We start from the raw sequence: 18,110 nt of genomic DNA, 5'->3' as shown, positions 1-18,110 counted from the left end.
TCATAGCAAGATCCTACCGTAGGTATACTGTTAAGGTATATGTTTTAAACACATGCGAAGACTTGAGTTAGGTGTTTTTGATTCCTCGTCAACGGGAAATCAAAAGATAAGCTATGTTTCTTTTTCTTGCTTCTTTCGACTTGCCAGTGATCATTTTTATGTATAATTACTGTCATCTTGCCGCACATCGTGGCTCTTAAAGTAGAGCGCCGCCAGCTACTACTTCGGAGAATCCCGACGTCGGATAGCTCCTAGGCAAAGGCAGAGTCCACGGCCCAGACTAGTTCCTCACGGTTCTTCTGCAAAAGGCCAAGCTCATGTCACTGTCCTCTATTTGGCTTGGCGGCTCCTCTTTTTTCAGGTGAGTCAATATCTATAATAGGAGCGAGATATACCTTGATTTTTTCAGCTTCTCTCTTTCCCTTCTTCCTCTCTACCCCGTACCGCATCATGAATTCTGTCATCTCGCAACGGACGAGCTGCCCATGGCTTTCTTTGGACATCAACATCAAACCACCAGCAGCACAAATACAATCGTCTGCGTCGCCGTTCGCTTCGTTTCTAACGGGCGAGAAAATCGAGGGCACCGTCTCCATAATCTCACAACGTGATTTCGGCTTCGATCGTCTCCACATCTCTTTTGTCGGTACGCTTTACTTTCCCCCAGTTGATGAGCTTCATACTGATCCTTAACAGGCGAAGAAAGTACAATCATCCCGAGTAGCAATCCTGATAAAGCAAAGCATCAGTTCCTGGAGCTCGTTCAGCCTATTCACGACTCGGTCCTTCCCAGCTCCAAGGTTTTCATAGCCAAACGTCAATATGAAATCCCATTCAGCTTTGAGGTCCCTGATTATCTACCTTCCTCGTCATGCCGCCATTCATCCGACCCTCTGGTGAAAGCAGCCCATCTCCACCTGCCTCCCAGCTGCGGCGATGCCAGCATAGCTGGATTTGGCGGCAAACTGCGGGATGACTTTGCGCCAGCGGCGTGCAAGGTCGTTTATTCCGTCTATGCCAAGATCGAATGTTTCGGTAAAACTTTTGGGAACCAGGAGACAATCGCGGATAAGAGACTCAAGGTGCGGATCAAGCCGGCTGTCGGCGATGTGCCGCTTCCAGACCTACAGTCTATGAACAATTCCAGCAGTGAATATAGCATACATCATGAACTGACCATTCATGGTGGTAGCTCCAAATCTAAGTCTCCGGTAATAGGCCGCCTGGCTATGACATTGGAACAGCCCGGATGCTTCTATCATCCTCTACGAGATCCAATCAGACTCATCAGCAAAGCAATTCGGATATTCCTCGTATATACACCCTCAACTTCGGATCCAACAGCTCTACCCCCAGAACTCAAATCACTCAAAACCCAAATCACAGCAACAACGGTATATACTACCAAGCTCGACAATGCCCCACACCCTCTTCCCAAAAAGAGAGATTTTCTCAACCGCCCTTCTAACTTCCGCGATGCCGAGCTTCCTTTATCCATTCCGTCTACTCCACGACTAGGCTGGTTACAGGGCCAGACGGGTGCCTATACAGCAACCCTGCTTGTACCGGTGACATTACCCAAGGATAAGAGTTTTATTCCAACTTTCTATTCTTGCTTGATATCAAGGGTGTATAGTCTCCGCTTTCAACTTTCTGTCCAAGGTTCTCCGGAGCCGTTCAGGTTGAAGGCTCCCATGCAGATCGCAGCGGAGAGAGACCCAGCGGCTCTGCCGTCATATAATGCGTCGCTGGGGATCATTGATATGGAGTGATAAGGTTTATGAGGTGGCAAGGCCACTTTACAAACCTAAAGCATACTTAAGTCATGCCATCACAACTCTATTCTGCTAACGACGCTCTCTCGCTCGGCCTCATAGGTCTTCAAATCTAGGTCAAGAGAAAATGTCAAGCTTCGAAATGTCGGAGACACGTCATAGTGCGGTCTTCTTCATCCGCGAACTCCTCGAGCCTATCCTGCTACAAACGAACTTTCGAACAATAATTCTTGCGCAATGTGTCTGTCGCTTCTGGAAGTCCCTCATGGAAGATTCTCACGACCTGCAAGTCGCAATATGGCTTAAACCACATCCCAAGAACCGCCTCTGCGGCGAAATATCACAGCCGAGGCTCAATCCGCTCATTGACGACTCTAGCTGGGGGTTTGTGCCTCGAGGATGCCCATGCGTGCTAGAGCTACCTTCACAAGCCGCGCAACGAAGCGAAGCAAGCTGGAGACATATGCTGGTTACGCAGCCGCCTTGGAAAGACATCGCGATAATGAAATTGCGCTCCAGCAGAATAATCGACGGTAATGAAGGTGCAGGTTCAACCTATACGATGATCAGACACGATGGGTACATTGACGATCCATTTCGACTGGGCCAGCTATATGAAGACCAGAAGTGCGTACTCCCACGTACAGATATCATGTGGCATGTGATGATGAAGGGGCGATCGCCTGTTGGCTTGGACTTGGACCATACTTTTCCGCAAGGTTTTGCGTCCGCAAATATTATTCTAACATGCGAGGATCTCTCGTACTTAGCCCAACCCATGGGTAGCGAGCAGGTGAAGGAGGAAGAGAATCTTAAATTATCGAATATCGAGCGCTGGCTTCAGTCGGTCGAGAGACGGGCTGGTTCATACCGCACCAACTCCCCTTCAAAGCTGGGCTTGTATCGCGTATGCCAACTACAATCGGCAAGTCATCGAATCTATACATATTCGGCGTGAGACCATGGACTGCTGGAAAAAGAGAAGCCAGGAAAAGGAGAGGCCTGGAAAATGAGAGGCCTGTATACCGATTTAATGAGAGCCGGTTGGATTTTTTGATAGGTTTTGAAGCTGCCTGAGGTTGCCATAAAGAGGTCTGAGTGGAGTGTGATTGTATGAGATGTAGAATCAACCAGTATGTATTCGATGTATATCTTGTTGCTATCATTGTATCCTACTTGTGCTCTGCCTTGGATACTACTCATTGCTCTAACAATTTTTCTGCAAGAAGATCGAGCAATAGTATCCTGTTCTCTTTGCACATCCTGAGGATTAACACGCCATGATACCAATGGGGCACCAGCAACGTGACTTCCTAATGGGGACGCGGCTCATCCCAACTTCCATTTCCTAACTCTCGAGCTCCATTACACCACAAGTCATCTTTCTTGACCACCCTTTCTGACCCAAACGTGCGGGAGAAGTGTCGTGCCTTCATGAAGCTATGTCCTCGAATACCATGTGAGACCAACGTCACCTCCAGAAGATTGCCATCGGAACCACCGGACCTCTATTAGATCTTGTTACACCCCGATGCTTGCCGCTGGAAAGTGCAAGGTCAGTTCATTTGCCCCAGATAAATATTGTCATCATCTTGGTCCGTATCTGTTCATCTGGTTCCAGCCTATCCGGCATAATAAGCTTAACTCTATTTGAGAATTGACTTTCAGTTCAAAGGAGATCTACAGGTCTCGAGATGCTGTTTATGGCTCTCTCTTCAATATAGGCATTGAATGTTCAATGGACAAGAAATCCAGAGCAACGCCCTTTTGGCTCGATATCTATTGCACCATAACCATCGCGGCCATCCCTGGTAGCTATGAGCTCTCTAAGTCCGAAGCGCGCCTGGCTGTGTGGTAGCTGGCAATCCAAAAGCAGGATATCAGGCGCACAACGGAGCCTTCCCCTACTCGAGAACCCAAACATGCCATAAAAGCTTGTGCGAGTGTCGTCCGAGTCTAATGGAGGCGAGGAGGCAACATCCGGCGGTCTCCGTCCTTTTCCTTTCGTGCACCAAGCTACTTTTGCCAGTTTCCTTTACGCTGAGCTTCACGACAGGCATTTGAACTGCCGCCCATCCTCGACCAGCCAAGCAGCCATCCGTCATCATGGCCGATAGAGGTAAAGGGGCGAAAGGACCCAAGGGTGATAAAGGAGACAAGGGCGATAAAGGTGAGAAGGGAGACAAGGGTGAGAAGGGAGAGAAAGGCGACAAAGGTGACAAAGGCGATTCAGGCATCGGAGGATCGGGAATCGGAGGTATAGGCAGTTCAGGCAGCGGAGGTAATGGAGGAAAAGGTAATGCGGGCGGAGACAAGGGCATGGATGAGGGTATCAAAATAGTGCCGCCAGCAGCTCCTCCAACAGAAGGTCGGACCTCCGGTTCCCACGAAAGACGAGCCTCCAGACGCGTATCCCGTTCATCCGCCAAGGTAGAAGATTATGCGAACCTTGACGAGTATGGTAAACTCGTCAAGTACATCTCAACCTTCCGCGATAGAGGTGAAGAAGAGGGCGAAGGTAACTTCGAGGAGAAACGGGTCTGGTACGCACCCTGGAAGAAGCGAAAGATTCGCCTCAAGGAGACAGAAGAAGAACCAGGAAAGTATCCGGAGGACTGGCTCGTCACCGATATCCATCAGGGTCTAACCACGACCGAAGTGCAGAACAGGCGACGGCGGTCTGGGTGGAACGAACTGGTCTCTGAAAAGACAAACCCGTTTGCTAAAGTGCTGTCGTATTTTAGGGGACCTATTCTATATGGTAAGTGAGAAATAACTTGGTTTAAGCGCATTTCTAACCTACTCAGTCATGGAGCTTGCTGTCCTTCTTGCCGCGGGATTGGAGGATTGGATTGACTTTGGTGTGATTATTGGTATTCTGTGTCTAAATGCTGCGGTTGGTTGGTATCAAGAGAAACAGGCGGAAGATGTGGTTGCTAGTCTCAAAGGGGATATCGCTTTGAGGGCGAATGTCATACGTGACGGGGAGCAACAGGAAATTCTAGCTCGCGAGCTCGTGCCTGGAGACGTGGTACGTGACGCGAACCGCCGGATGCAGACCTATACTAAAACCAGCAGATTATCGTTGCGGACGGCCAGGTTGTTCCTGCAGACTCAAAGGTTGTCTGTGACTACAATGACCCCAATGGCTTTGAGGAGTATAAGCTGCAGCTCGAGCGGGGTGATCTCAGCAGCACCTCCGAGTCCGACTTGGAGGAAGACGATGAGAAAGCCGAGCAGAGAAAATCTGCCAGGAAGCGTGGATATCCAATTCTTGCATGTGATCACTCTGCTATTACGGGTGAGTCCCTAGCAGTGGACCGCTATATGGGCGGAATGATATTTTACACGACTGGCTGCAAGAGAGGCAAAGCGTATGCCATAGTCCAGACTGGGGCGAAGACCTCGTTCGTGGGCCGCACAGCCACCATGGTTCAGTCTGCAACAGACGCAGGGCACTTCGAAATTGTCATGGATAACATCGGTACATCATTGTTAATACTTGTCATAGCATGGATCCTTGCCGCGTGGATTGGTGGGTTCTTTCGGCATCTGCCCATTGCCACCCCTCGCCAGCAGACGCTGCTTCATTACACGCTCTCTTTGCTTATTATCGGTGTTCCTGTTGGTCTTCCTGTCGTGACAACGACTACAATGGCCGTAGGAGCAGCTTACTTGGCAAAGAAGAAGGCTATTGTACAAAAACTCACTGCCATTGAATCGCTTGCTGTACGTTTGCATTCCTTGAATTTGATGACCGGAATGGTTAGCTAACGGCTCTAGGGAGTTGATATTTTGTGTTCTGACAAAACCGGAACTTTGACCGCAAACAAATTGAGCATCCGCGATCCGTACATAGCGGAAGGTGTTGATATTGACTGGCTATTTGCGGTAGCCGCGCTTGCGTCTTCTCACAATATCGATTCCCTCGACCCTATTGATAAGGTAACGCTTCTTACTCTCCGGTCGTATCCCGGGGCACGCGAGATACTGAGAAGAGGCTGGGTCACTGAGAAATTTACCCCATTTGACCCAGTTTCCAAACGTATCGTGTCCGTGGTCACTTGCGATGGGGTTAGGTATACCTGCACGAAAGGCGCGCCGAAAGCAGTTCTCCAACTCTCCAATTGTTCGAAAGAGACCGCCGATCTTTACAAGGAAAAGGCGCAGGAATTCGCACACCGAGGCTTTCGGTCTTTGGGGGTTGCTGTTCAACGTGAAGGGGAAGACTGGACGCTCTTGGGCATGCTTCCAATGTTTGACCCTCCCCGAGAAGATACAGCACACACGATTCGAGAATCACAAAACCTGGGGATCAGCGTGAAGATGCTTACAGGAGACGCCTTGGCAATTGCTAAAGAGACCTGCAGGATGCTCGCGTTAGGGACGAAAGTGTACAACTCAGACAAATTGATTCATGGTGGCCTGAGTGGAGTAATGGCTGGTGATCTGGTTGAGAAAGCAGACGGATTTGCAGAGGTATTCCCGGAACACAAATATCAAGTGGTTCAAATGCTTCAAGAACGAGGCCATCTCACGGCTATGACAGGAGATGGAGTCAACGATGCACCGTCATTGAAGAAAGCAGACTGCGGCATCGCGGTGGAAGGGGCATCTGAGGCAGCACAGTCAGCAGCAGACATTGTCTTCTTGGAGCCAGGATTGTCAACGATCATTGACTCGATCAAGATGGCACGGCAGATTTTCCAGCGGATGAAGGCGTATATCCAATACCGAATCGCTCTTTGCCTGCATCTGGAAATCTACTTGGTGACATCAATGATTATTATCAATGAAAGCATTCGCGTGGAGCTCATCGTCTTCCTGGCTTTGTTCGCCGACCTGGCGACAGTTGCGGTTGCATATGATAATGCATCGTTCGAACTTCGACCCGTGGAATGGCAACTTCCCAAGATCTGGTTTATATCTGTTCTCCTCGGCATTCTCCTTGCACTGGGAACTTGGGTGATTCGGGGCACAATGTTCCTACCATCCGGCGGCATTGTTCAGAACTGGGGTTCGATTCAAGAAATTCTGTTCCTCGAGGTTGCTCTCACAGAAAACTGGCTGATCTTTGTCACGCGCGGCATTGACACCTGGCCATCTATCCATCTAGTGACGGCCATCCTAGGTGTTGACGCCCTTGCAACGATCTTTTGCCTGTTTGGATGGTTCAGCAACCAAACCATGCCCACAAACCCGGCGACGTCCTTTGTCGAGACCAACAACGGCTGGACTGACATCGTGACCGTCGTCCGAGTCTGGGGCTATTCGCTGGGCGTAGAGATCGTGATTGCGCTTGTCTACTTTATGCTCAACAAGTTCAAGTGGCTTGATGATCTGGGCCGGGCGAAGCGTGACAAGGGCGATTTAAAAATCGAGAACCTATTGGGTCACCTTGCACGTTTGACAGTTGAGTATGAGGTACCTGGCCAGCCGAAGGGACGGTTCTTCTTGGCTACAAGTAAGGAGGAGGAGGCTGAGTGAGAATACTGGTAATGGGTGGATAAGACGTTTGATATTTGTTGATATTTGGTGGCTGGCTGCGATGTTGCGCAATCTTAATACATCACTTGCCCTAATTTAGTTTGGTAGTTGATAATGATATTTTGTTGACCCCGTACAAATAGATCAAGAACATTTTCGTAGTGAAGGTGTTGTACTAATGTTGGCTCAGCTAAGAGCATTAAGTTCTCCTCTTCCATCGGATTTTCAGCCATTATCTTCCCCAAAAGCTTGACTGTCGTTATGTATAGAACAGAGTCAAATCAATAAGAGCTTCACGCCTTGATCTTCGCCCAAAGCTTCTCCAAGTCATCACCCATGGCCCTCTCGGCCTCCTTTTGCAGAGCCCTAGTCGACAGCGAGCGCTTCGAGATAGCAGCAGCCGACTCCTCGCGAGCCGCCTCAACTACACCAAGTTAGCCTCTATCCGTATCCAGCGAGCACAAGAAAGAAAGAAAAGACAAACATACCATGAAGAAACACCGCCGCGCGCTTCCCACTGAACATAGCATGAGGCACATTCGTGCTCCCATCAGAGTTACAGTCACCAACAGCAAAGACACCGGGCAGACTCGTCCTCATACCGGGGTTAATGCTCGTGTCAATCTTACCGCCCTGCATCGCCAGGCCAAGGTCATACGGCAGCGACGAGCGCTGCGCCGTCTCAAAGTTCGTCAGGAACGCATTCCGCTCAACGGGGTCGCCCTCGGTGAAGTGCACCAGGAACTTATCGAACTGCTGCCCCTGGTCGTTGCGGTTCTCGCCGCCGTCCTGGATCCGCTCGAAGGACTCGATCGTCCTGTTGTCGATGGAGATGTTGTACGCGCTCATCTGCGCCTGCCAGTTCGGGTAGCTGCTTGTTAGCGTCGACACGTACTCGTCCGTGTAGGAGCCGTTGACGAAGGCGATGATGTCCGTGTTGAGCGTGTAGATTTCGAGAACGCTCGAGACGATGTGTGGGAGCGTGCCCAGGATCCCGAACGGCTGGTCGCGGTGCTCGTACCCGTCGCACCAGGGGCACCAGAAGATGCCCTTTCCGAACCCTTCGATAAGGCCGGGCGTTGAGGGGAGCACGTCGATTAGGCCTGTGGCGAGCACGACCTTGCGGGCTGTGTACTCGGCGCCGGTGGAGTCTGTTGCGCGGAAGAAGGTCGTTGCGTTGGTGTGGTTTACGGGGACGATGGAGGTGATTTCGTTGTCGATGAAGGAGGCTGTGCTGTAGTTTGCGATTTGGGCGCGAGCTGCGGCGCGGAAGACGGCGGGGGGTGTTCCTGTTTTCTTGTTAGGATGTTGTTTTGGTATTGTAGTGGTAGGGAGAGGGAGGGTGAAGGGGAAGGTACCGTCGTTGCCAATGACATCGTGCATCTCCCGCGTGGGATCATTGCGATAGTGGCCCGAGTCGAAGATGACTGCCTTGCGGCGGACACGGGCAAGGCCGCTCAGCACACTGAGGCCTGCTGGGCCTCCGCCGACGACAATGACATCGTAGTCTGTCTCTGGAATGACGACGGAGAGGGCCGCGCCGGCTAGGGACAGAGCGAGGGGGAGGAGGCGTGAGAGGAGCATGTTGGGCAATTGACCCTTGACCACTACGAATACTATACAACTAGAGGTGGTGTAGATGGGGATGACAGGCTGGCTCTGCTGGCTGGCTCCCTGGCTGAGTGTAGGGGACGGAGAAGGGAAGCGATACTTATGCGTCCGGAAAGCGCGTATCTTTTCCTATCCAGAGCCACGGAACGCAGAAAGTCTCTCGGCGCAGCCAGCCACGGCCCAAGCCAGCTGCAAGATTGAATCATGATGATGATCGGCGCAATAGCTCATGCGGGATGAAGGTCCGTCAGGCGATGACTGATGAGATGAGAGGAGAAGAAGAGGAACCTTGGACAGGCCCCATGGGTCTTGGGTCAATGCTACACTGGACAAGTCTATACATCACCACTCACAATCCTTTGTACAAATCCGTATATACCATGTATTATATTAGTAAAGAGATCATCAAAGTAAACTAGACACGGGAATCATAAGTGTGGAAGAGAAAGAAAGAATGAGGGAGAAACAAAGTCGGTAAGGCCAAGGCCGCGCCGGGCGATCAGATCTGAATCCAGTCCAGATCGGCGTCGGGCTCCAGGAGCGAAGGAAGAAGAAAGTTCAAGGGCCGATCCTGATCGTCGCCCACATCTTGGTTCTGCTGCTGCTCTCCCGCGCCTTCTTGCGGAGCGGCCGGAGTTTCTTGTGGTTGTTGCTGCTGCTCTTGTTGTTGCTGTTGCTGCTGAGGCGGGGTACTTGCAGTCGCAGTCGCAGTCGCAGACTCGTTCTGAGCCTGCTGGGTCGTCGAAGAACCAGCGTCATCTTGCTGCTGTGGCTGCTGCGGGGATTCTGGCTCCGACGGGGAATGTGCGGTCGCCCCCTTCCCAAGTGCCTTCTTGATTCCGTCCAGGAACCCCGGGTTCCCATACGCCTGCGAGACATCCCACATCATCACTCCCCCAAAGCTCTCAAACCCCTTGCTGTAGGAAATCACCGGCTCGAGACTTGCAGCAGGCAGGTACCCCGTGCTTGCGGCGCCCGTGTTAGCCGGCACGCCCAAGAACACACGCACATTTTTGTTCTTGCTCTGTGTGAGGGCCCAGTTGTCCCAGACGTCGAAGTTGAAGTTACTCGCTGCCATGCGGCTGCCTGAGCCTGAGCTGAGATGCGGTCGGCCAAACCAGTCGGCCCGTGCCCTAAGTTTGTCACTGCTCTTGCTCCTGGCGCCAGCGGGTATGTTGCGGGCGGGGGAGTAGGCATTTACGCCGCAGTAGTTGTTGTAAAATTGCACGAAGATTGCGTCGATGGCGGCTGAGCTGTCGGTGTTGAGGATGTCCTTGTCTGCGGCGTCGGGGAAGGGGCACTGTGGTGCTGCTGTCAGGTAGTATTTCTTCGAGGTGTCTGCGTCCGCGAGGGAGCGAAGCCTCATCGCGAAGGCGCCTGTATTTGTGACGGCGGCTTCGAAATCAAAGTCGAAGCCATCAATGACTGCTTCGCCGAAGGGTCGGTGCACCGTGGTATCGCCCTTGTCTGGGCCGAAGGTCGCCCAGAGAAGGTCTGCCCCAGCGTTAGCCGCAGCCACGGAAGCGAATCCGCCTTCGCTGTATGTCGCGCCGCCGATGGAGAGGAGAATTGTCTTGCCCGCCGCTTGACACTTTGTTATGTCCTCGCTAGGAGAGTCAGTGTCTGTTCAACCAGGATACGGGATAAGTGACGGGACAAGGGGACGTACCCAATCTCAGGGCAGTTCTTCAGATTCGTCCCATCGAATGTAGAGCACGTTGCTGATGATGTTGCAAAGTCGATCTCTGGGGCACCGCCGGGGCCGTTGATTGTCATCAAGAAGGCGAGGACTATGACATCGATGTTCGAGTCTATACAGCAGACCTTTGTTAACATGTCTCCTTGTACAGCACGAGACGGTGTTGCTCACCTTCGCAGTACTTTCCTAACCGCTGCTGTGCCAAATCCCCTGTGCCTTGAAATGAATTTTGCCCTAAATATCTACTGTCAGTCATCGCTAGGTACTGAAAATGCCATGCCATGCAAAAACTCACCCCAATATACAACGACCGTAGAATTCGAACTCAGGTCAAGCCCGGCATATACAGTCTGCAGCACAGCCAAACCAACCACCGCACCAAGAAACCTCTTGAAGAAAGCCATCTTCAATCTTTCTTCCTTTATACAAACCTTGACCTCCAACAGCAGGTCGACGGCGACAAGACGACCAGCAACTCAACAGTCTACCTACACGGGATAGGGACTGGACGGGGACCGAAAGGAGGGAATAACTTCAACACGAACATGCATTGCGCATGCTCCGGCCGGCCTTAAATAGACATGTCGAGCTGAAGGTTGGTGCATACCGATAGGTGTATTTTGATTGCGAGCCATTCTTTACGCAAATTGAGGCTGTATTTCCTGTTAGTAAAGCATTCTTCGATAGGGCTCAGACTATGCAGCGCTGTCAGGGCAAGGCTCAGGGATGGATGAGTATCTGCGGCTTACTATAGAATGCCTTGTAACTGCTGGTCCCTTGAGTGTCCATTGGTTGCTTGTGGGTGGATTGCATTCCAGCATGCCAGGTACCCGTGCGATCTTCCCGGCCTCCTTGAATGTATGGGTTGCTCGGAGCTGGCCATGTTGTGGAATGTCTGTGGAATGCTGGGTCTGATGGGTGCGGCTGAAGGTAATGCTTTGTGATTGTTTGGGGACGTGATTTGGGACTTTTAGTGATGGGTCAGTACATCGAGGTCCTCCAGACTGGACAGCGCAAAAGGCACGTGGTACTATGCCGTCCATAAAGCTTCTGGAACATCGTCATGGGAAGATGTATATTAACTGAACTTGGCATAGAGCAATTGAGACTCGAGAAGTAAGGAGAGTGTCAGCATGTCTTGCACAGCTAGGGGGGTATAGCACTAGTTGGTATTCATATATGTTCAACAAAAGGACACAGGCAAAAGGCCCACTGAATGTCCACTAGATAGTTACTCTATATTTCTAGAAGGATGAAACAAGACAGCTCCAGCTGTAGCTTTTGAGATTTGAATCCGAGACTCACACCTCGCGTTGAAAGATTAAATGTACATGCATTGGCTGGATTCAATAGAAGCCAATGGCTGGAACTATAGCATACAGCGCCTTTGAATGGAATGTGCCAGCGTCGTCAGGGTGATAAAAAAAAACAATCCAGCGTGACAGCCAGCCACCCATTAGCCACTGCTAATGCTCCTCAAGCTTGACTAAACTCCCCTCTGTTAAGCAAACTCACCTCGAGATCCCCACAACCCTCTTTACAGCCTCGCCATCTTCCAGTCCCTCCTCAATTACCCCCGCAACCTTCAACACATCCACAACGCCCTTAACAACCTTCTCATCAACGCCCCTCACGCCCTGCGCGAACTTCACATCCTTGATCCACTCGCCCGCATCCTCCTCCCCATACGTACATCCAAGCTTTCCCGTGCCCAAGAGCTTCACGACCCGAACAAGGTCATTCTGGAACTCCTTGACACCCTCATCCAGCAGCGCAAACAACTGTTTCAGGCGCTCGTCTGTCTCAGGACTCGCAAAGACAGAAGTCGACGCAACGATCATCCACGACGGCCAGGGCGTGAAGATCTCGCCGATCTTCTTGAGCGGGCTGTCGGAAGCATGGAAGTAGGGCTTCGTGGTGAAGTGCTCCCACATGAAGAACTCGGACGATGGCTTGTTGGCTTCGAGGTTGTTGCCTGTGACGCCGTCACGGAGAGCACCGAACGGTCCCGTCACGACGGGCGTTAACGAGGTGGGCTTCCATCCGCGCTGTTGCGCGAGGACGAAGGACATGATGTGTGAGCCGCTGTATCTATAGTCAGTATCCGTAGCGCGTATCGTACACACTGTAGACAGATGTATGGACGAGTATGTAGGTACTCACCTCCCCATCCGACTAACGCCAACTCTTCCCCCCTCTAGGTTCTCGACACCGGTTAACTCATCCCTGTTCCGTCCCGTAACAATCGCCCATCGGAGCGGGGTGTCAACCCACTGGCCGACAACCTTGTATCCACGCTCCTTCTCATCCTGGGGCGCTTGTTTGCCCGCCAATCCGGCCACCCATCCCTCTGTTAGACCGATTGCGACGTCGATTTCACCGGAGCGCAGGGAGGTGATCATGTGGCCGGTGCCGGAGGGGAATGAGGTGAGTGCGATCTTAAAGGGGAGAAAGGAGGCGGACGGGTGCCGGAGAGCGAGGTGGAGGGGGGCTAGATAGTGCTCTAAGGAGGGAGATGTTAGTAAAGATAACATTACATTGTGATTTTGTTGCAGCTTGAGGGTCTTTCTTTTCGCATGAGGTAGCTGTTGTAGCTATGGGCTGCGGGGAGTCGGGGCAGATATACCAGGCACATAGCCAATTCGAATGGTCTGTTCGGAGGCCATGACGACTCAATGCTCAATCTTTCAAGATCAACTGTATAAGAAAAGAATTATAGATGGTCAGGTTTATTAGGAAGAATAATAAGAGTAGTAATATACAGTCGTCATCCATGATCTTTTCTGGTGGGGTCAGAAACGCGGGGTTCCAAATCGCCCGGGTAGCACGGAAGAAAATATATAGAAAGAGAAAAACAAACATCTATCAGTCAATGGCCCAGTAAACACTACCAGCCTCTAGGTAAATAGCTCATGCCGGTTCTCATCAAGTCATACGGATATCCTTTTCTTCAAGGGGAATCTCGTTCTCAAGACGTTGCTGCGGGTTTAGTGCAGCTCTCGGGGGTCCCTGAGAGTACATCCAGAACTGGATGCCCAGGAAGCTATCGCAGATAAACTGGAAAATGGCGCACATCCGGAAGGCCCAGGGGATTACCTGCTCGCTACTGAAGAAGTAGCTCAGTTTCATCACGTCGCCGAGAATCCACGCCGCTACAACGGAGACTCGGAATCCCTTGCACGACCGAGAGCTGTAGTTCGCGATGACCTGCGGCAGAGGTAGAACCGCTTCAACAGCCAAGCCCAAATATCCCAAGAGACTGATATAGGTCGGGGAGCTCGAGATCGGGGTCAAGAAAATGTGGATGAAGGTGAGGGCGCCGGTGAAATAGGCCAAAAACAGCCAGTATCTGTAACGAAAAATGATATCAGTCTTACAAGCTCAACTCATTAGACCAAAGAGTAGGCAACATACGGTCGCCCGTTCTTCCACTGCCAGAAATCATACGGCCTCGCAAACCCCCTATCATCATGGCCGCTAAACGGGATATGCTCGACTCCGCTCTTCTGACCAGGCGCAGGTCGGTTATCAAGCGCAACCTTCAGCAACACGAGCTGCACTGCGATCGTAAGAACCGCCTGCGCCAGGAGCGCCGTCGAGTAATAGTTACCGAACCAGAAAAAGACCCTGCACGATTGTCAGATATAGTCATTGTGACGCTCGCGACGAGTCGTACTTGAGGATTGACGCCACTAGCATAATTAACGGGATATCCAGCGAGAAGCCAGCGGAGCTTCGGTTCCGGTGTATGCTAAGGATCTGGTCCGCATACGAGGTTACCGGGGACGTGACGATGCTGTTTATTCGAGGTGTCAGCAATCGGCGTCATTGTGCGGTATCCGAATTCAACTAGGGGCTTCATCGCACAAGATTGGGGCTCCATATTCGAGGAGCTGCGACAAGATATACATGGTGTGGCCGTTAGGATTCCGGACTCAGGAGGCCGGGGACCAGGAGTCGCAAACGCGGAGGAGGACGGGGCGCGAAGAAGAGCACGAAGCAACTAGGCACATCAAAAGGATAATATAGACATAAAAGATTCAACAATCACAGCACACGCCCCAAATCCCCTCGAGTCTTGTGTAATCGCGAGCGATTCAGCTGCTTCCTTTCTTTTTCCGATGTCAGCAGCTGAGTCAGCCAAAAACAAGCTCAAGCTTTCCCTGATTAGGGCATCGATCGTCCACTAGTGTCTCGTGCTAAAGAAAAGGGTCAAGGGTCGTGTGAGAGGTATGTATATAAGGTGTGTTTTTCATCTAGTGCTCTACCTAACCAAGCGCTCAAAACTCAATCCGCCAAGTTTTGCTGATCCCTACCTTGGGGTTCTTCACCACGGCATACGGGGCTTTGCCGCCACCCTGGGTATGGTACTCCAGCTGAGCCGAGGATGAGGTTTTTGCTCCATCCTCGATCACAGTAACCGTGCTTCTCTCTTGCCACTCCTGAGGAGGGTCAATGACCACAATTCTTTCCACACCCACGCTGGCAATGCTCTTGAGATACGCAGCGGTCTGAGGGCCGGGGGTTGAAATGTCCTCCGATACGAGTGAGGAGTCCTGGAAGCGGAACCGGCGGTGGATGTATCCCCCACGTTCGTAGTCAAAGGTCTCTCCATCGTCGACATACAAAGTTCCCTCCGCCTGTCCGTTCTTGTCGAGGACAACAACTAGCGTGTACGGGTCGTATTTCATGAGTCCACTGCTACGGCGTGGTCGATCCTTGCGTGGGATAACGTGTCCACCCTGCAACAGCACAGGCACTTTCTCCATGGGAGCGGGGACCGAATGGTGTTTTCCGGCTCCTTGGTAGACAGTGAAGTCGAAGTAGTCGAAGTATTTCTCATCGTCTGCGATGTAGATGTCGACACTTGTGGCGTCCTCTGTGACGACGGGCTTTGCGAGGATACCAGTAGAACCCAGATAGATCTGGTCATCAATAGCGAAACCCGCCTCATCTGTCGGATGAACGTAAAATTGAGGTCTCACGATTGGTGTACCGTTAACGGAAGCTTCATGGAAAGCAGTATACCAGGCAGGAAGGAGCTGGTACCGCAGCCGAATAGCCTCCGTGATGATTGAACGGAACGGCTCCTGAATCAGGTATGGCTCGCGACGGCGAGTATCGATGTGGGCGTGCGCACGGAAGAATGGGTACCAGATACCGGTCTGATACCACCGGGTCAGAAGCTCCTTACTCGGGTTATGGAAGAATCCGCCAACATCTGCACCGGCAAATGGGAAACCAGAGATTCCATTGTTGAGCACCATTGGTAGAGTTATAGCCAAGTGCTCCCAGGTGGCCTGGTTGTCTCCGGTCCACATGGCAGACATGCGCTGGGCACCGGAGTAGAACGACCGGGTCAGAATAAATGGCCGGCGGATTTCACCCTTCTTGCGCTCCAGCATAGCCTGGTATGTAGCATTAACAAACGTGATGCCGTTGACGTTGTGAATGTCGCGGTGCTCCCAGTTGCCATGGTGTAGGTTGTCCTTTGGCATTGTCGTTTCCGGGCCGTTGAAGACAGAAGGCTCGTTCATATCATTCCAGATAAACACATTGGGAAGGGTTCCCTTGAACCTGTCGTACTTGAACAGACTGACCCACCATTTGATAGCCGCAGGGTTGAAACAGTCGATCCAGTTAGAAGCTCCCGGCCAGCACCATCCTTCATAAACATTACCATCCTTATTCAGGGTAGCCAAGCCTTTGCTATTCAGTTCTTGGGAGATATCAAACTTGTCTTGCTTTTTGATGTGCGGGTCAATGATCACCACAAGCTTGCGCTCGGACTCATCAAGTTGCTTCTCCATGCTGATGGGATCGGGAAAAGTCAAAGGATCCCAGGTAAAGTACTTTCGGTCATCAAGATACTCGATATCGAGCCAGATAATATCATACGGTATCTGGTACTTGTCAAAGTTGCGATCAACCTCCTTGACATCTTCGTCAGTGACGTAGTTCCAGCGGCACTGGTGGTAAGCGATAGCAAATTGCTGAGGGAGTTGAGTATAGCCAGTGAGCTCGCCATACTTCTTGCTAATGTCGCCAGGCGTAGGTCCCAAGAGGACAAATACATCGATCTGCCCGGCTTCAGAGAACCAGTGGCTCTGAGTGTCAGTCTTTGATTTAACGATGTCGATCCAGGTTTCGGCAGCGTTGAGCCAAAAAACGCCAACAGTCGAGTCCTTCCGGTGAGCTTGCATCAATGGGATTGCTCCGTACAGAGTCATGGGGCTGTCGAGTTCATACTCGAACACATCTGAGTTGTAGAGACGATAAGGCTCCTCATGGTTACCATCTCCTCCTCTGCTTACTGTCAGTTTTCGGAACATGACCAAAATAGTCAAGCACCTTACCGGGTCTCTCTTAAGGACATAGAGTCTGCGTGCTCAGGGATACCAAACACATGAGCGTAGCCAGGGAAGCTGATATCAAGTCCTACACTCTCCGGCCCTCGGGGCTTCGAATCTGTGTTTCCACCAAATGTCTCTTCCCACCAGGTGCTCTCATCTTCCTGGGATCTAAGAACATTTTGGTCACCTTCAGCTGGAGCTTCCACCTTCTGCCGCCAATGTTCCATGTTCATGTATCCATTGTGATTAAACTGCACATGAGTCTGACCATCGCGCTGGAAGTCCACTGAGAAAGGAGAGTGGCGGATAATAGCCTGATAGGCATTATTAGGTCCATACAGAACCTTGGTATATCCACCCTCAGCTTCCGTGCTCAGGACCGCCGACTTGCTGGCGTCTAAGCCACCGACCAAGACCCATGATTGCGCATCGTTGTATCGTTCTTTACGTGCCTGGCTTCCATGACGGAGCTCAATATCACCGGTCATGCGCTTCTCCTCATCAACAGTGACTCGCGCGACACCGGAATCGAGGAAAGATATAATCAGAGGCAGCTTCACCTTCTCGGTCGGCGAAACGGTCTTCAAAATCGTTCCTTGTAGTTGGCCGTCTCTGAATTGAATGTTTGAGGGATCGAGTTCGTACGGGGAGCTCCAGGATGAGCCTTTGGCTGAGACATCGTCTGCCAGCGCTCTGTTGCGCTTACAGAAACCTGATTGAGAGCACTTCTTAAAATTCTCATGCTTCACGGCGACTATAGCAGTAAAGAGTCAGGTTACAGCAATACAATGATGTGACATGAGTAATCATACCTCCGGGGATGATGAAGCAGCCTAACAATATCGCTAATGTGACCAGCAGGGTCCAGCTGGATGACAGCCGGCTCCGGGCCATGGTGGCTGAATTGAAGGTTGCAATCAGAGACACTCAATCTCCGAGTATCAATGCTTGCCAGGGAGTGCTCTGACCTGCATCTACCAGAGCTAAGGTCTACACAGAGTGACGAGTATAGACCAAGTCGCGGGCAGTCAAGTGCTTCCAGGCTGGCCTCATGCTGGAGGCGGAGAGCTCCAGCGCTAGTCCAGTTTGGCAACCGGGGTTAGACACCTCATTATTCAGGCTAGAGTCACCTTCGATTCTGACCATTCAGGCTGCAAGGCTGTCAGGCATGCCTGCCGCCGAAGC

General features: G+C 51.5%; 8 protein-coding genes across 8 annotated transcripts; 3 read left to right on the top strand and 5 right to left on the bottom strand.

The window, feature by feature from the left end:
- The first annotated feature begins 301 nt into the window (after positions 1-301).
- On the top strand, positions 302-2,180 carry BDW74DRAFT_40560 (uncharacterized protein). Its single transcript, XM_073732707.1, has 2 exons — positions 302-646; positions 697-2,180. The coding sequence occupies exons 1-2, from the start codon at positions 451-453 to the stop codon at positions 1,770-1,772; spliced, it is 1,272 nt and encodes a 423-aa protein (XP_073582180.1). The 5' UTR covers positions 302-450; the 3' UTR covers positions 1,773-2,180.
- Positions 1,918-2,733, top strand: BDW74DRAFT_179867 (uncharacterized protein; the record flags this gene model as incomplete). The annotated part of the gene is made up of 1 exon (XM_073729570.1): positions 1,918-2,733. One exon carries the CDS (start codon positions 1,918-1,920, stop codon positions 2,731-2,733), a length of 816 nt encoding a protein of 271 aa, XP_073582179.1.
- Positions 2,734-3,254: 521 nt separating this feature from the next.
- BDW74DRAFT_186101 (putative plasma membrane H(+)ATPase) lies at positions 3,255-7,358 on the top strand. The gene is made up of 4 exons (XM_073731189.1): positions 3,255-4,536; positions 4,583-4,806; positions 4,854-5,504; positions 5,559-7,358. Exons 1-4 carry the CDS (start codon positions 3,882-3,884, stop codon positions 7,260-7,262), a joined length of 3,234 nt encoding a protein of 1,077 aa, XP_073582178.1. The 5' UTR covers positions 3,255-3,881; the 3' UTR covers positions 7,263-7,358.
- Positions 7,359-7,555: 197 nt separating this feature from the next.
- BDW74DRAFT_168969 (NAD(P)/FAD-dependent oxidoreductase) lies at positions 7,556-8,846 on the bottom strand (the record flags this gene model as incomplete). Its single annotated transcript, XM_073726921.1, has 3 exons — positions 7,556-7,686; positions 7,751-8,551; positions 8,621-8,846. 3 exons carry the CDS (start codon positions 8,844-8,846, stop codon positions 7,556-7,558), a joined length of 1,158 nt encoding a protein of 385 aa, XP_073582177.1.
- A 526-nt stretch (positions 8,847-9,372) lies between these two features.
- On the bottom strand, positions 9,373-10,976 carry BDW74DRAFT_179864 (glycoside hydrolase family 18 protein; the record flags this gene model as incomplete). The annotated part of the gene is made up of 4 exons (XM_073729569.1): positions 9,373-10,480; positions 10,543-10,684; positions 10,744-10,806; positions 10,868-10,976. 4 exons carry the CDS (start codon positions 10,974-10,976, stop codon positions 9,373-9,375), a joined length of 1,422 nt encoding a protein of 473 aa, XP_073582176.1.
- An 898-nt stretch (positions 10,977-11,874) lies between these two features.
- On the bottom strand, positions 11,875-13,288 carry BDW74DRAFT_156410 (uncharacterized protein). The gene is made up of 3 exons (XM_073724993.1): positions 13,199-13,288; positions 12,736-13,075; positions 11,875-12,657 (listed from the first exon to the last, which is right to left on the bottom strand). The coding sequence occupies exons 1-3, from the start codon at positions 13,236-13,238 to the stop codon at positions 12,084-12,086; spliced, it is 954 nt and encodes a 317-aa protein (XP_073582175.1). The 5' UTR covers positions 13,239-13,288; the 3' UTR covers positions 11,875-12,083.
- BDW74DRAFT_156407 (PQ-loop repeat-containing protein) lies at positions 13,289-14,643 on the bottom strand. The gene is made up of 4 exons (XM_073724992.1): positions 14,440-14,643; positions 14,249-14,368; positions 13,987-14,199; positions 13,289-13,921 (listed from the first exon to the last, which is right to left on the bottom strand). Exons 1-4 carry the CDS (start codon positions 14,481-14,483, stop codon positions 13,498-13,500), a joined length of 801 nt encoding a protein of 266 aa, XP_073582174.1. The 5' UTR covers positions 14,484-14,643; the 3' UTR covers positions 13,289-13,497.
- A 102-nt stretch (positions 14,644-14,745) lies between these two features.
- BDW74DRAFT_40526 (glucan 1,3-alpha-glucosidase ROT2) lies at positions 14,746-17,951 on the bottom strand. The gene is made up of 3 exons (XM_073732706.1): positions 17,738-17,951; positions 16,929-17,679; positions 14,746-16,878 (listed from the first exon to the last, which is right to left on the bottom strand). Exons 1-3 carry the CDS (start codon positions 17,817-17,819, stop codon positions 14,853-14,855), a joined length of 2,859 nt encoding a protein of 952 aa, XP_073582173.1. The 5' UTR covers positions 17,820-17,951; the 3' UTR covers positions 14,746-14,852.
- Positions 17,952-18,110: the final 159 nt, after the last annotated feature.

This window comes from Aspergillus multicolor, assembly GCF_047715735.1.
Source record: "Aspergillus multicolor strain CBS 133.54 unplaced genomic scaffold BDW74scaffold_19, whole genome shotgun sequence".
NCBI lineage: Eukaryota > Fungi > Ascomycota > Eurotiomycetes > Eurotiales > Aspergillaceae > Aspergillus > Aspergillus multicolor.
The sequence above is the reverse complement of the archived record's forward strand: the minus strand, read 5'-3'. Positions and strand labels throughout refer to the sequence as shown.

Bases quoted from the DNA above. Each gene is read 5' to 3' on its own strand.
- BDW74DRAFT_40560 (XM_073732707.1), top strand. From the start codon at position 451: ATGAATTCTGTCATCTCGCAACGGACGAGCTGCCCATGGCTTTCTTTG. The intron at 647-696 runs GTACGCTTTACT...GATCCTTAACAG, and splicing joins TCTCCACATCTCTTTTGTCG to GCGAAGAAAGTACAATCATC.
- BDW74DRAFT_156410 (XM_073724993.1), bottom strand. From the start codon at position 13,238: ATGGCCTCCGAACAGACCATTCGAATTGGCTATGTGCCTG. The intron at 13,076-13,198 runs GTATATCTGCCC...CTCCCTCCTTAG, and splicing joins TCGAATTGGCTATGTGCCTG to AGCACTATCTAGCCCCCCTC. The intron at 12,658-12,735 runs GTGAGTACCTAC...CTATAGATACAG, and splicing joins GGCGTTAGTCGGATGGGGAG to CGGCTCACACATCATGTCCT.
- BDW74DRAFT_186101 (XM_073731189.1), top strand. From the start codon at position 3,882: ATGGCCGATAGAGGTAAAGGGGCGAAAGGACCCAAGGGTGATAAAGGA. The intron at 4,537-4,582 runs GTAAGTGAGAAA...TAACCTACTCAG, and splicing joins TAGGGGACCTATTCTATATG to TCATGGAGCTTGCTGTCCTT. The intron at 5,505-5,558 runs GTACGTTTGCAT...TAACGGCTCTAG, and splicing joins CTGCCATTGAATCGCTTGCT to GGAGTTGATATTTTGTGTTC.
- BDW74DRAFT_40526 (XM_073732706.1), bottom strand. From the start codon at position 17,819: ATGGCCCGGAGCCGGCTGTCATCCAGCTGGACCCTGCTGGTCACATTA. The intron at 17,680-17,737 runs GTATGATTACTC...TTACTGCTATAG, and splicing joins CTGCTTCATCATCCCCGGAG to TCGCCGTGAAGCATGAGAAT. The intron at 16,879-16,928 runs GTAAGGTGCTTG...GACAGTAAGCAG, and splicing joins ATGTCCTTAAGAGAGACCCG to AGGAGGAGATGGTAACCATG.
- BDW74DRAFT_156407 (XM_073724992.1), bottom strand. From the start codon at position 14,483: ATGTATATCTTGTCGCAGCTCCTCGAATATGGAGCCCCAATCTT. The intron at 14,369-14,439 runs GTGCGATGAAGC...TCGAATAAACAG, and splicing joins GAATATGGAGCCCCAATCTT to CATCGTCACGTCCCCGGTAA. The intron at 13,922-13,986 runs GTATGTTGCCTA...TTTTCGTTACAG, and splicing joins CAGTGGAAGAACGGGCGACC to ATACTGGCTGTTTTTGGCCT.